Source organism: Babylonia areolata, chromosome 9 (genome assembly GCF_041734735.1).
Source record: "Babylonia areolata isolate BAREFJ2019XMU chromosome 9, ASM4173473v1, whole genome shotgun sequence".
NCBI lineage: Eukaryota > Metazoa > Mollusca > Gastropoda > Neogastropoda > Buccinidae > Babylonia > Babylonia areolata.
The window spans coordinates 15,461,937-15,476,643 of record NC_134884.1 but is presented as its reverse complement, the minus strand read 5'-3'; the positions used below and the strand labels follow the sequence as shown (position 1 = coordinate 15,476,643).

The following is a 14,707-nucleotide window of genomic DNA, read 5'->3' as shown; positions in this document are numbered from 1 at the left end:
TAAAGAAGCATCTGAGAAATGGATGATACTCGACACTGTGGTCCCAGTCTTCCCATGTGATCTCTCAGCATGAGCTCTCAGTACAGGACATCAGGATACAAAAAAAACAAAAAGAAAAAAACAAAACAAAAAAAAAAAACAACAAAAAAAACAACAACAAAACCCCCCACCTCTGCTGGGATTAGAAGCTAACCGTGAAGGCTGTTACTTATACTTAACTGTTGACTGACATATGTGTGTGTGTGTGTGTGTCTGTCTGTGTCTGTTGTGTTTGTGTGTTTGTATGTGTATACATGTGTGTCTGCATGCATGACACACCAAAATGGTGACATACATGCATGTTCTTTGGAAAATGTGGGGTTAGAAAAAAAAGAAGAAGAAGAAAAAAAAGAGAAAAAAAAGAGAGTGGCCAGACAAAAAAAAAAAAAAAAAATCATTTCGATAGTCCTGAGTGTCTGTTTGTACATCTATTCAGATATGCTTGCTTGTGTATCAATATCAATTATTATACACCTAACTTTCCCAAGTGTTGGGGTTTTTTGGGGGGTAAAAACAATTATTGGAAAGAAACTCTGCAGATACATGATTGAGTTATGTACATAAAGCAGCGGATGCCTGAAATAAAATAAATAATTTGAATAAGAATCTTTTGGTCCCAGGGACTGTTTCACTTTCACCATAATTCTAAGGGGTCCAGGACTACCTTCAGTGGGTCAAGTTCAAATACTCTAATGCTGATTTTCTAATCAAATTTGCATTGCTACACAAAAGCAGGCATACCTTGTCAAAATCATCTGGACCTTGTGGGCAAAGAAGTGGCGAAGGGAAACAACTCTTTGTGGAAAGGCTGAAATTACTCATACAGGATTTTCACTCTTTATGTATTCATTCTATTTATTTGTTCATTTACAATATAACAATAACTATAATAATAATGTACATTTATCGCCCTTTCAAACAGCTCAGGGTGCTTTATATGAAAGAAAAGGTTATATATTACTACATGAATCATTTATGACCACTCTTTCTCTTTCATGAATCATTTCTGACCACTCTTTCTCTATCCCCATCCACCCCTCCCTCTACCTCTCTCATTCACCATGCATACAAAGTGAGCTGGCATGCATGGGATGGTGTTGGAGAAGAAGGAAACTCAGTGAGAGTGCTTAACTCCATGGAGACGTAGTTAAGTAGTGCATGTAGTTTTACTGTGATGGGCAAATATGGACATATTTGAAAAATTCAACACACTTTCACACAAAGACAAAGACATATCACTAGACAGTTTAACATCTCTTCTTTTAACATTTTAAAACAGTTTTCTTGTTAAATGCTGCTGAATATTTTTTTTTAATATTTTAAATTATGTCATCAAATACTGAAAAACAAAAAAGATTGAAAAATAGGTATACTGTACTCACCAGGCATGTCATGTCCATCAGCTAATCCACAAGGCAGCATACGATTAAGATGGTTTTCTCACACAGTAAGGTTCCCTGATTCTCATGAATCAGTTTGAAGTCATATGTTGCACAACAAACTGTTAAAAAAAATAAAATACACAACACTGGAAAGACAGAAAAAGCAAACCCATACAAATCATTTGAAAAAAAAAACCGAAAAAAAACAACAACAACTATTTACACATTTCTGCTGCAGCTAGATTATTATTTGCTGTAGTCCTTGACTGTGTGGAACACCTCAAAGCATGGAACAGCACAGAGGGGCACTTTACACTGTTTGCACATGATTGTGGTGGCTTTCCTTTTTTTTTTTTTGGTTTTCACCTCTTGATGTGAGGCTCCTTGTGCTTTGTATTTGGCATAACACACCTTGCACCCTCTCTGCTGCTCCTTGGTAGGTGAAATGTTAGCAGGCCAGTGACTGCCTGGCCTCAGTCTCCCCATGTCTGCTCCTGTGTCTGGCAGATCTCCTCCTCATGCGTGTAAAGTGTCTTGAATTTCTGTAACAGACAATGCTGTCATAAGAAAAAAAACAAGAAGAAAAGCTTTTGCATGTATTGCAAAAAAAGGCCAAAAAAAGAAAAACAACAACAAACAAATGCAAAATAAACATCAATATTACACAGCATATACACATGCATAATAATTCAGGAGTGACAGTATAAATAACGCACACGTACAGACACACCCACGCATAATCACTGACACACCCACTGCACTGACACGCACCCACACACTTTAATAAGTGCACACACAGAAAATGATAAATTTACAGTAATCTATACAAATTATTCATTAAAAATTGTAAAAATCAACATTATTTACACAAGAAATAAATTAACAAAGTGTCAAATTGTAAACACACTCACCTCAACAGGAATGGATGTGTCTGGAAAATCAGTGAGAGTCCTGGGGTCTCAGTGAAAGGTGCAGCCAGTGGGAAGTTTGTCAGTTCTTTTACCCACTCATTCAAGTACTTTTGTTCCTCATCGTCAATATCTACAGTCATCAAGTCATCTTGTCTTGCAGTATGGCCATCACTAGTGCCGCTGCCGATTTCTGTCTCAGTGTCGTAGGGGTCAGTCAGCAAAGTTTCCGTCGTCACTTTCAAAATCATCATCTGGTACTAACTGAATGTCATTATCATCAGAAAAATCATCAGAGAATTCGTCACCAGTGTCAAGGAGGTCATGTTCAATGTCTGATCCTTCCTTCTGTCACAATTTCGACAGCCTCACGCAGGGAGTACATTTGTCTCGGCCACCATTTTGGTGATGAAAAAATTGACCTCTCCACCCAGTCTAGAAAAAAAAAACAACCTTTCACGAGGTTAACAGTCAAGGGGAAATAACTCAGTTTTTCCTAGACTGATCCCTCAAGACAGCCTGATTAGATTCCCTTTAATTGAACACTGCTGAGTGTATGAAAAAAAATTCCGCGATCTGCCAAATCCTACACTACGGCACGTCATTCTGAGCGGGCGGAGCGCTTGCGCCAAAGCGCCGGCACATTTCCAGTGAGTTAAAGATGATTTCTTTTAGTGAAGAGAAAAAGGCAGAGATGGAATCAGACGCACCAATATGATAATGAAGGTCGTTCCAGATATGAGGAGCAGCAAAGAGGAAAGGACGTTCGCCATAGGTTCTTGTATTGACACATGGAGTTTTCTGAAGGTAACAGTAAGAAGTAAAGCGGAGAGTTTTTGATAGAGTGTAAACAATGATCAGGTCAGAAAGATTGGTATGTCCTGTGGAGTGGAAAGTAGAATAGTGGAGGCATGCAACTTTGTATTTAAACTCATCTCAATGGGGTGCCAGTGTTTCTTTTTTTTCTTTTTTTTCCATTTATTATCAATATCAAAAATTTAATTCTTTATTTTCTTCATTATTTTCATTCATTTACCTAAACTTTCCCTCAAGCCCTTAGTGCGTTAGGTTATGCTGCAGGTCTGGCATTTGCTTAGCTGATGTCATGTAGCAGAGATTTGTCCAAACGCAGTGATTTCTTCTTGAGCATCTGAACTGAACTCATTCAAATTTTTTTAGAAATTAGAATGACCCAGGGACCCACTCAATGAACAGGCAGTGCTTCCTGTCCATTTTCACAGCATCAGGGACACACATTACACATTATATGCAGAGATGCCAACCCCTTTCAAGTGTTTGTAGGAACAACCAGGAAATTTGGTCAGAATATTTTGAATTTGGTAGGAACACTTGCATGCTGTTTGACCAAGATGCAACTTGTCTTAGCCATGCTCTCTTTTGTTCGGGTAAACAATTAAGCTGATTGGTCCACTCTACGGTGTTTCAGTGAAAACATGTATGCAATTAGCGATTTGCTTAGCATCGCCACATGAGACCAACTCCAAGGTAAATAGTGACTGCCCTGGCCTCGTGATCAGTAAGTATAGAGTGTCTGGGTAATGTTGTGACAGGAAAGCATATGATCATTTTGATGTTAGTGTAACATCGGAACAAACTGCGATTGAGCATAACAAAACACGGCAAAATCTTATCAGTTGGAATCTCTGTATATGCATTTTCAGAAGCCCTGTTTAAGTACCAAACAGAATGCCTCTGCTTGAATAATCTGTTACTGGCAACACAAAAGTAAAGTCTCCAATGTGATCCAGCTGACAATATATATCTTATGAGCAGAATAATCCATGTCACTTGTTAAATCGGGAAACATATCAGTCTCTGTATATCTATCATTTCGTGTAGTAAACCTGACAACTGTTACATTTCGAGTGTAGCCTGTTAAACTAGGCTTCAGAATCCTATGCTCATGATAATAATCAAGCTTTACTGAATAAGCAAAAATCATGCAGATTTGGAGCACACTGAAGTGCAGACTGACACGGACAGGGAAAGCAACAGCAAACGTTTAACATATACTCCACATTTCTTCCCCTCCACTCTTTGACTGGCCTTCTTTATGTCTCTTGACACCGGAAAAAATGTGGATTATATATTACAATGTTACTTAAACAAAATTACGACTGTTCCGACCAAGAAATGAAACTGAATGGAAAGAACACAGGGGAAGAAATGTGGATATTGCCGAGATATTTTTCACAAAAAACACAACAAAGAAAAAAACAAAACAAAACAAAAGACCAAAAAAAAAAAAAAAAAAACCCACAAAAAACAACAAAACAACAACAACAAAAAAAAACACCCCAAAACACCAGTGTCAGGCATATACACAATTAATGCTTGGATCTGCATTACAATGAAAATTGAAAGAGCTGGGAATATTGAATTGATTCATGAAGTCTGGTCTCTTTTTTTTTTTTTTACCCCACTTTTCCCAGAGAACATAATCAGTGAATGTCGCCACATTGGGGTGTCATGCGCACACGCGCACGCACACACACGCGTGTTTGTCAGTCAACAGTTCAATGGTCAGTTTCAAAACAAGCCACAAAGAAATGATTGAATGATTGACTGCGAGCATGTCACGAGTTGGAAACCAACTAAAGATTACCTACCTCTTCATTGCATACAAATGCTGAGGACAGTGACACACATGCAACATATGCCGTTATGGTGCAGATATCTGTTGGTGCAAATGTACTACGGCTACAATGGTATTTCGTATACTGCATAGTGGTCGTTCACAGCGGCAACCGAAGTCGGCCGTGACCGCGTCCATCACAACTTGGTAACCTCACTAAACTTGTGTTCGGACGACTTTAAGGTATAAGTTCTAATCCGAACACTGTCACGCAGCGTTCTTTTGGCCTTTTCTTGCTGAGTAATTATGGCACAACTATCTCTTCTTAGTGTCTATCTGATTCCCGGGATACTCAACCACGTGTGGAAAGGCTGCAGACGTTAGCTGCCATTTCTTCAATCTCTCTGTATCCATCCATCCTCCCGCGCTGTATGGAAAGAGTAAAGTCCCTTGTCAACCGGCTGCAAGGTCACACTCCACAGTTACGTCAGAGAGCTTGGAGGGGGTCGGAAAAGGAGAGGAAGAGCAGATGTCGGTGGGATTGGGGGGATGGGGGATGAAGCAGATGGTATTAATAATATATCTTTTTTTAATCAATCTAAAAAGAACAAAGAAGAAAAGTGGTGTAACCTCAATCAGACACCACAGGATGTCTTCTTTTTGTATTCAAAGAATCTAAGTATCCATTATAATAGATAAATTTTGATAACCACAGCATCATTGTCTTCTGTTTGTATGTTTAGTATGTATTACATACTAAACTATAATATAAAATACAGATATTTAGACGAATAACCACATAATGACTTGTGTCCAGTATCTGCACACACACACACACACACACACACACACTCTCTCTCTCTCTCTCTCTCTCTCCCTCTCTCTCTCTCGGCTCCCTCTCTCTCTCTTCCGCGGCAGTCTCTGATGTACTATCTGTGCTGATTTGCTCTGGCGATTACGCAATGAGATGTAAATACTGGGATGGGCGCAACCTGCCCATTTTGCAGTGTTGTTTGCCAATATGGCCGTTTTATATATTTTTTGTTCGGCTTTGAAGTATTGTTTGTTTGTTTTTCTCCGGCTTTTTTTTAATTTTATTATTTTTTTTTTTTTACGATTTTTTGTAATCTAGGGATGATAAGTTAAGCGGAATGGCTGGCGTCTTCAGCATGGCCTTGTCTTATTTGACATAAGGAGCTAAATGGTTGGGACACTGTGTCATGAACTGTGTTTTGTAGGTTTTTTCTTAGTGTTGTTGTTGTTGTTTTGTAGATGTGACAGTTTTGTGTTGACGCGGTTAAACATGTGTATGGTTTTGACAGTCCTGATATGGCCCTGTGTGGTTGGGCTTGATTATAAGCAACGGAAACAAAACAAGATACTGACACCTTGCTCCGTACGTGTTGCCGGCTTTCTTGTTCAGCCTGCATTATTGTTTGATAACGATAACTCAATGACTTAACATGTGACCAGGGATTCAGAATAATGAGTGGAGACGACTATAATTAGAATATATACCGGCACTGGTTACTGCATGGTTTCCATATCGTGTAGTTTATATGATTTGTCATCGTTGATACAAGTTTATTCAGTGAATGTAGTTTTTTTTTTTTTTTTTTTTTTTTTTTTTTTGAGCCAGTAATAAAGAGAGAGAGAGAGAGAGAGAGAGAGAGAGAGAGAGAGAGAGAGAGAGAGAGAGCAGTGTATGGATGACTTAGTGTCGCTTTTTTTTTTCTTTTATCTTTTTTTCCGCTTGGCTTGCCAATAATTATATTCTTTTCTCTTTTCCTTTTCTTTATTTTTCAAATGATTATATTCATTTATATGCTCAGTTTGTTTGTTAATTGATTAATTGGTTTTCCGGTCATTGAAGACAGCTACGTACAGAGCACTGTAAAAAAAAAAAAAAAAAAAAAAAAATGCAGAGAACAATACGATACCTGAATTGCATGTGACGAAAAAAAAAAAGAAAGAAAAAAAAACCTTCGGAATTCGGGGCTACAGAGCCACATGCGTGTCCGCAGATGATCTGCCACTGATAAGACACTCAGTGACTCATCGCCGTTATCTGTGATAACTAATGACACACGGCACGGACATGCAATTAATGCTTTTTCCTTTTTCTTTCTTCTTCTTCTGCTTCTTCTTTTTCAAATTATTTTATTTTATCTTATTTTTTACCGCTGTTATCCGAAATTCACTTATCAAGTGTTTGCAGTACGTCAATGGGTCGTATTTTTATGTGGCTATAGTGGCAGATGATCATTTAACACTCACTAGTCTGCCGATACAGAGTCCGCCTGTCTGGGTTCGATTCTCGCTCAGTGGTCTCGCCAGGTATCTACCTAGCAGATGTGGTGTAGCGTATATGGATTTGTCCGAATGCAGTTACGCCTCCTTGAGAAACTGGAACTGAAACATATCTGTATAAACCATTTCTCTTTTCGCGGGCACACTGCAAAAAGTTACTACTCAATCCTGAAGCTAAGAGTCTACTAAGACCATGCAAGCTGGTGGGTCATTATGAGGTCAACATTTTAGATTACATGTCCAGAGAAAGAATGAATGAACAGAGCGGACGTTGTGTTGTCACGCTCCCCAGATAAGTTCGCAGACAACGTTGCAAAAATACTCGTACGATGCCGTGCCGTCATTTTTAATTTTTTCCCCCCGACACTGACTTCATATCCGGGTAGTCTGCCAGGGCGCAGTTCGGTTGTGCCCGCGCGCGTGCTGTGTGTGCGTATGTGTGTGTGCGTGTGTGTGTGCGCGCGCGCGTCAGTCAGTGTGTGCCAACCGTGCTCGTCAGTATTCGAACTGTGACTGAGTGTGCGCGCCTGTGTATTTTATATGGATGCACGGCAGTATTGCGGTGAGTTCGTACTCGCCCGCTGCAGTTTCGGTGTTATTGTAAAGCAAGCAGTGCTCTGTGACAATGGTTACGCGCTATAAACAAACATGCAAACGTGCATTCTCAATAACTTTATATATATATATATTTTTTTTTTTTCACATTGTAATTTCCATGACCACCACAGAAGCGGTCCGGCCGTACTGCAGTGTCCACCAACATGTGGGGAGCGATGAAAAACCAGTGTATATGTATTGTACATGTCGCACAAGGTTAGGAAAACCTCTTAGTTCCTTTGCCCTCCGGCGGACGTCTAATTGTCTCAGGCTTCATTGCTTCTATTGCCGGTCTCGTGTTGACTATTACTATATTGATAGCCTACTGATATTCGCATTTGGACAATGTGATAAAATTGAAATACAGTAGAATATGAATATAATACAAATCAAGAAACCGAAAATAAACACACACACACACACACACACACCGACACACACACACACACACACACACACACACACACACACACACCGGCGCTGTTCTTAGCCTACTCCCGGCTTCTCTAACCCTGACAAACTCCTCCATAGTCCCCCGTTCCCCCTCCCCTACCCACCCACTCCACCCCTTCAGTAGAACCTTCCTCCCCTTTCTCTTTCTACCTCCACTCAGCCTCCCCCTGGCCTCCACTGATGTGCCAGGAATCATCACAGCTGGCCTGTGAGTTCAGTCGTCATTTCATGCCCCAAAACTTGTGAACCAAGCCCTGGCTTTCTTACACGCACCATGTGATTGATCAGTCTGCCAGTCGCCTTCTCCAAAATGCGGATAAACTGCCACAGTGCTTCCCCTTCAATCAGTGGCTGTGAGACTCGATCAAAATGACCACTGACGCCGCGGCCGGTTCGCATACAGACAACATGAGTGACACTCTCGATCGCACTCTTCTGGAACTGTGACTGTTTCAGAGATCAGTTTTTACTCACCTCAGTGGCGTTTGTTTCATGTGTTGTCATAGTACTCACTGTGTGCACGTACATTGAGCCAGTTCAGTGCACAAATTATGTCAGTCTGACCGGCAAATCTTGACGCAACAGCTGCAACATAAGATTCGGTACACACCTGTTTTTAGATCAGCGAGCTCGGTGCAGGCAAGGTTCGTCTCTGAGCCCAAACCATTCAACCCACACCCTTAACTCCCCCTTTCCCCTGCCCGACTTGGCAAAAGAACAAAAATGATTAGTTTAAGCTTTTACTGGAGTGGCTAACGGGAGGCAATGCATGAATTTCTACAAGACAGTATGGATCGCCTCCCCTGGAGAAACAGACAGAAGAGCGGTCGTTCGACTCTCTCTCTCTCTCTCTCTCTCTCTCTCTCTCTCTGTGTGTGTGTGTGTGTGTGTGTGTGTGTGTGTTTGTATTTGTGTGTACACGCCTGCTTTTATACATAATTGTGCATGCATAGGTTCGTGTATCATCTATTTATGTATTAAATTTGTGTACTTGTTTGTGTGTTCATTTGCGTTCTTATAATTATATTCTATACTGAAAACTGAAAGGACTCTTAAAGGGCACTTTCCTTCACTTTGATTTTTTTTTTATTGTCATGTCTTTCACTACAGACCCAACGGAATACAAACAAGGAGGAGAAGAACAAGAAGTCGGAATCATGATGCCAAATTGTTTAAAGATGAAATAAACAGAGGAGTGGAGAGCCATATTCAGGGTGTAGATAAGTATGTGTATTGATGATCTTCAGTTTAAGTTACGCTGGCTTGATATAAAAAATCTCAAAAGAAAAAAGTTCAAAATCGCTTGTATATATATAATTATGTTTCAGTTCTCTGCACCGTCGTACCTTTCTGACATGGAAGAAAGATTTACAGTTTACTCCATCCTGGCCCGTGTTCTTGTTTGTCTGATACACACGTGTTTGAAATCATGCGTAACAGAACTGAGGTCAAGTGCCATGGTGTCCGAACATTCACACTGACGGCTATGGCCCTGAGTTTGGACATTTCTACCACAAAACATCAAACACTGCTCCACAATTAGACTTAATCTAATCGAGTCTCATCTTAAAACATATTTGTTCAAACAATCATTTCAAACTATAGATCATCCTCTCTCTCTCTCTCTCTCTCACTCTCTCTCTCTCTCTCTTTATATAGATACAGATCATGTAGTGACAGTAATTTAATTTGCCCATGATGCCGAGATTCACAAGAAAATGAGAAGCATTTCTTTCTTTGTTGTCCAGCTTTGAAGGATATTCGACAAGATTTTATTAAGCCTAAATATTTCAGACAGCCTACAGTGTTTAGATTGAATTATTAATGTCTTCAAACTCCACTGAAACTGTTAATGTCACTTTGTTTTTACACAAAGCTTTCAGATTCTGAGAAATTGCAACTTCATTAGAATGTTGACTGTTCTGGCCCTTGTAACTGAGTGAACTGAGTGCAGTGTAGCTATGGTTGTGTTTGACAGTGTGTTACATGTAGACATAATTATGTCGTTAAATGATGTTTATTCAATATGATGTTCAAACTCCCCTTCATAAGGGGCCTTGCCTAATCATGAATAAACAATCTCTCAGCTCATGCCAGAGCATACATTGATCAGGTCTGCTTTTCCCCTGTCCCCTCTCTCTCACTTATGTCTCGCTCTGTTTGTCTGTGTCTCAGTGCAGTGTCCAGTGTATGTTCCAAGGGATTTCTCTCTCTCTCTCTCTCTCTCTCTCAGTTCTTCCCCAAATGAAAAATAGGTTCGTTCGTTCGTTCGCTCGTTCGTTCATACTCTCTGTCTCTCTTCATTCTCTGTCTCTCTCTGTCTCTGTCTCTATCCACCAAGCCGTCGTTGCGTGTTTGTGTGGATGGGCAAGGGGCAAGGGTTGTGGATGGACTTTCAGTTTCACTTTCACTTTCTCTTCTCCGTCAGGGAGGCGTCACTGCGTTCGGACAAATCCATATACGCAACACCACTTCTGCTAGGCAGATGTTTAACAGCAGCATAACCCAACGCGTTTGTCAAGCCTTGAGTGTATGCTTACATATTCGTGTACCAATCAGAGTGGAGTTCTTTTTACATAATTTTGCCAGAGGACAACACTTTCGTTGCCATGGGTTCTTTTTCAGTACGCCGCAAAGTGCGTGCTGCACACGGGACCTCGGTTTATTGTTTCATCCGAAAGACTAGACGCTCAGTTTGATTTTCCAGTCAAACTTGGGAGAAAGGGCGAGAGTGGGATTCGAACTACGGGTCTCTCTACATTGGCAGCTGAGTGTCTTAACCACTCTGCCACCATTCCTCCTTGGTTGGAGACATGTGTGAGTCGTGTGTGATATTACGTACAGTTTTTGAAAAAAAGTATTTTCATCGATAGTCTGTCCACTTCATTTTCCTTTCAGAAATGTTCAAATTATGCATGCATGTCGAGTTTTGATCTTGTGGTAACGCGTCCGCCTAAGAAGCGAGAGAATCTGAGCGCACTGGTTCGAATCCCACAGTCGCCAGTATTTTCCGCCCCTCCACTAGACCTAGAGTGGTGGTCTGGACGCTAGTCACTTGGGTGAGACGATAAACCGAAGTCCCGTGCGTGTCAGTGCAGCACTAGCCCACGTGAAAGATCCCACGTCAGTAAAAGGTTTGTCCCTGGTAAAATTCTGTAGAAAAATCAGCCACTTCGATAGGAAAACAAATCAGATTTTAGGCATAAAAGAATACAAAAACAAAAATAAAATAGGAAAAAGAAAAGAGAATAAAAAAAAAAGAAAAAAAAAAAAAAAAAGAAAGAAAAGGTGGCGCTCTCAGTGTAGCGACGCGCTCTCCATCGGGAGAGCAGCCCGAATTTCACGCAGAGAAATCTGTTGTGACAAAAGCGGGGTAATACAATACAATACAATACAATACAACGCAACGCAACGCAACGCAACGCAACGCAACGCAACACAACACAACACAACACAACACAACACAACGCAATGTGGGAAAGTGTGTAGGTCGTGAGTGATATTACACTGACGATTTTCGAAAGAGTATTTCATATCGAGTTTGCATTTTACAATTTTCTAAAATCATATTCCTGGATCTTATTCGTAATAGATGTGTTATCCAGATGTGGGTGCTTGGAACCGCAGTGTACTAATAAGCGGCACCTTTTCAATGTACATTATCATCATTGTCATCATCACTGTCTTTCTTCTTCTTATCACCATCATCACTATCATTATTGTTCTTGTCATTTTTTTCTTATCTGAGAGTTACGTACGTGTGTCCAGTGGCAGAAAATATTCATGACATATGTTTTTTTCTTTTGATTGTATTTTTGACGTTTCAAATATAATGTTTGATATTGCAGAAGCTTTACTGCACAGTCCTGTAAGGGCATATAGTATATACGACTCGTATATAGTTGTTTGATGTTTGGTCAGTTTGATTTTTTGGGGGTACATTTCTTCCCGATCAGTTTTGCTCATGTTCTATGTTTCCCTTTAATTCTGTACACACGTGCTCACCCCTCACACACACACACACACACACACACACACACAGATAAATCAATTCATTCAATAAATTATAATTTATGGTACAACATGGAGCAAGAGGTAATTCTGTATTAAAGACGATCATTTCTAATATCTGTTCGAAATTTGTCTCATTCTGTCACTGAGACTCTTTCCTTCTGTACACACACACACACACACACACACACACACACACATGCACACACACGGACACATACTCACATAGGAACCCGTTTCAATCACTAAATTTGCAAATAAATTATTTCTTAATTGCTCAAAGCATCTAATACCTAATAAAAGCTTGGTCGTCCGTCTCTCTCTCCTCCCTCACACCCACACCCACACACAGGCACGCGCGCGCGCGTGCGAAGAATACGAGGCAAAATAGTTGAGGACCACCCAGTACAGCACTTAAGACAAAGTAACTCGTGTCGTTTTGTTTTCCGGCGGGTTTAACAACACTTCCCTTCGTACATAGTTCGCGACAGCTCTTCCATCTCTTTCTCGTGTTTTCTCTGCAGCCACATCTCCCAGGCAGAGGAGGGTTCTTTCCCTTCTTCGGACACTGCAGCTGAACGATGATCTCCCTTGACGTCGACACCCACTCCGGGGTTTTCCTTCTGTCTTTTGGAACCCGAACTTTCTGGCTTCTTCAAGGAGACGAAAGACCGGCCATTACTTTTCCCGCCACTCGCATCCTCGGTTGTTTTGCGACGATTTTTGCTGGCCTGAAGTTCTTCGTTTTTCCTCCTCATCCACTCTTCGTGAGGAATGGCCGCACTGCTTCTGACGTTGTTGTCACTGCTGGTTGTGATGAGGTACCCGTTCCTGTCGGTGAAGTAAGGTTCGTTCTGTTTGCCGCCGCCACCGCGCATGTGCTGCTGACGTAGTTCCGTTTCCCGTTTCTCCAGCCGCTCGCGCCACTCGTGGTATGAGATCTGGCGGGGCGCGCGCTGATGAAGGATGGTCTGCTCCATGGCGGCCATCTTGGTGGTGTCTGCGCGGAGTACTGCCTAAAAGAAGCAGGAAGAAAAAACAAAAGAATGACAATACAATACACAACCTTTATATTATATATAATATATTTTGGTACAGAGATTTTCTTTTTGGTAGCAGCACGTGTCCAACATAAAAAGAAAACAACAAACAAATAAAATGAATGAGAAATAAAAAAAGAAGAAGATAATTTGAATGGCACCAAATGAAAGGTAGGTATATACAAATATACAGATTATTGAAATTCTCATGCCCCTCCATTTCAGTCAACCAACTCAAGCCACGTGGACATCTTCCCACACCACTCACACACACACATACACCACGCGTTCACACAAGCACGCATACACACGCACTCACTCTCTCTCTCTCACTTCCTCTCTCCTCCTCTCTCACAGAGTATGTAACTACTAAGATCATTCATTTAAAAAACAAATATGATCAGGCTAAATATTAAGCCAAAAAACAGCACTTCCCTAGTTCACAAAAAATAACCAGTAGAGTGCCTATAAGACGTCAGCTGACGTCCTACAAAAAGTATTGCCATAGTGCCTATAAGACGTCCACTGACGTCCTGTGTATGTTCAGATTTTTCCTTCATTGGTGTTTGGTTCAATTCACATAAGCAGACTCTGATCACTTAGTTTGATGTGTCTGGATTATAAAAAAAAACCTATTTAAATGAACTTACATCAGGTAGAAGACCTCTTTCTACTCAACAACAATTTGCTAACTGACCACGTGATACACGCGTGGAAAAAAACAAATGTATTGAAAACTGTGGCCAGTAAAACAAATAGTCACAGTCACAGTCAACAGATTTACACAATTCTGAAAGCTCTGCTTGTGATTGTGGACAGCTTTCGTGATTGAAAAGGATCTCTCTTGTCTGATGATTGGTTTGAAAACGAAGGTGATTGACGACGACAGTTATGAAACTAACAGTCCATTTTATGGTAATTCAGTCCGTCCATCCGATCAGACAGCGTTTTTGAACAAGTGGCTATGACCGACAGAATATGAACAGCCAGTGTTGGAAGAAGAGGAGAGGGAGAGGAGTGATGTTAGACGATAGGTCGAATGCCAGCCAGAGGTCATCAAGGGGGCGTAGCTTTTGGGAAGAGTGTACTCACATTTCAAAGCAGACAGAAGGCAATCGACAACAGCCAATGCCCCACGATTTTCATGAAACGCAGTGCTGAACCTGCACTGGCCGTGAAACACGTGTTTTTTGTTTTTAACGCTTTTTTTCCGCTGACTCTGGGGGATGATTTGTTTGAAGAGGTGGCAAGCCGGATGCACAGCAGACACTTTAATCGGCCCACGTGCAACTTGAAAGCAGTGACTGTCATCAAGAACTTCACCCTCTCACTTGCAAACGCTCTTCGCTGTCAAAAAAGTTTGCCAGTTCA

At 40.9% G+C, this 14,707-nt stretch overlaps 1 protein-coding gene across 4 annotated transcripts in view; it reads right to left on the bottom strand.

Moving 5' to 3' along the window:
* Positions 1-12,392: 12,392 nt before the first annotated feature.
* The window catches only part of LOC143286086 (uncharacterized), a 79,527-nt gene continuing 77,212 nt past the window's right edge, over positions 12,393-14,707 (bottom strand). For all 4 annotated transcript variants that reach the window (XM_076593667.1, XM_076593666.1, XM_076593665.1 and 1 more), the window contains exon 9: positions 12,393-13,312. In XM_076593667.1, the coding sequence (XP_076449782.1) occupies positions 12,752-13,312 (561 nt within the window). In that variant the 3' untranslated portion in view covers positions 12,393-12,751. The remainder of the gene's footprint in view (positions 13,313-14,707) is intronic.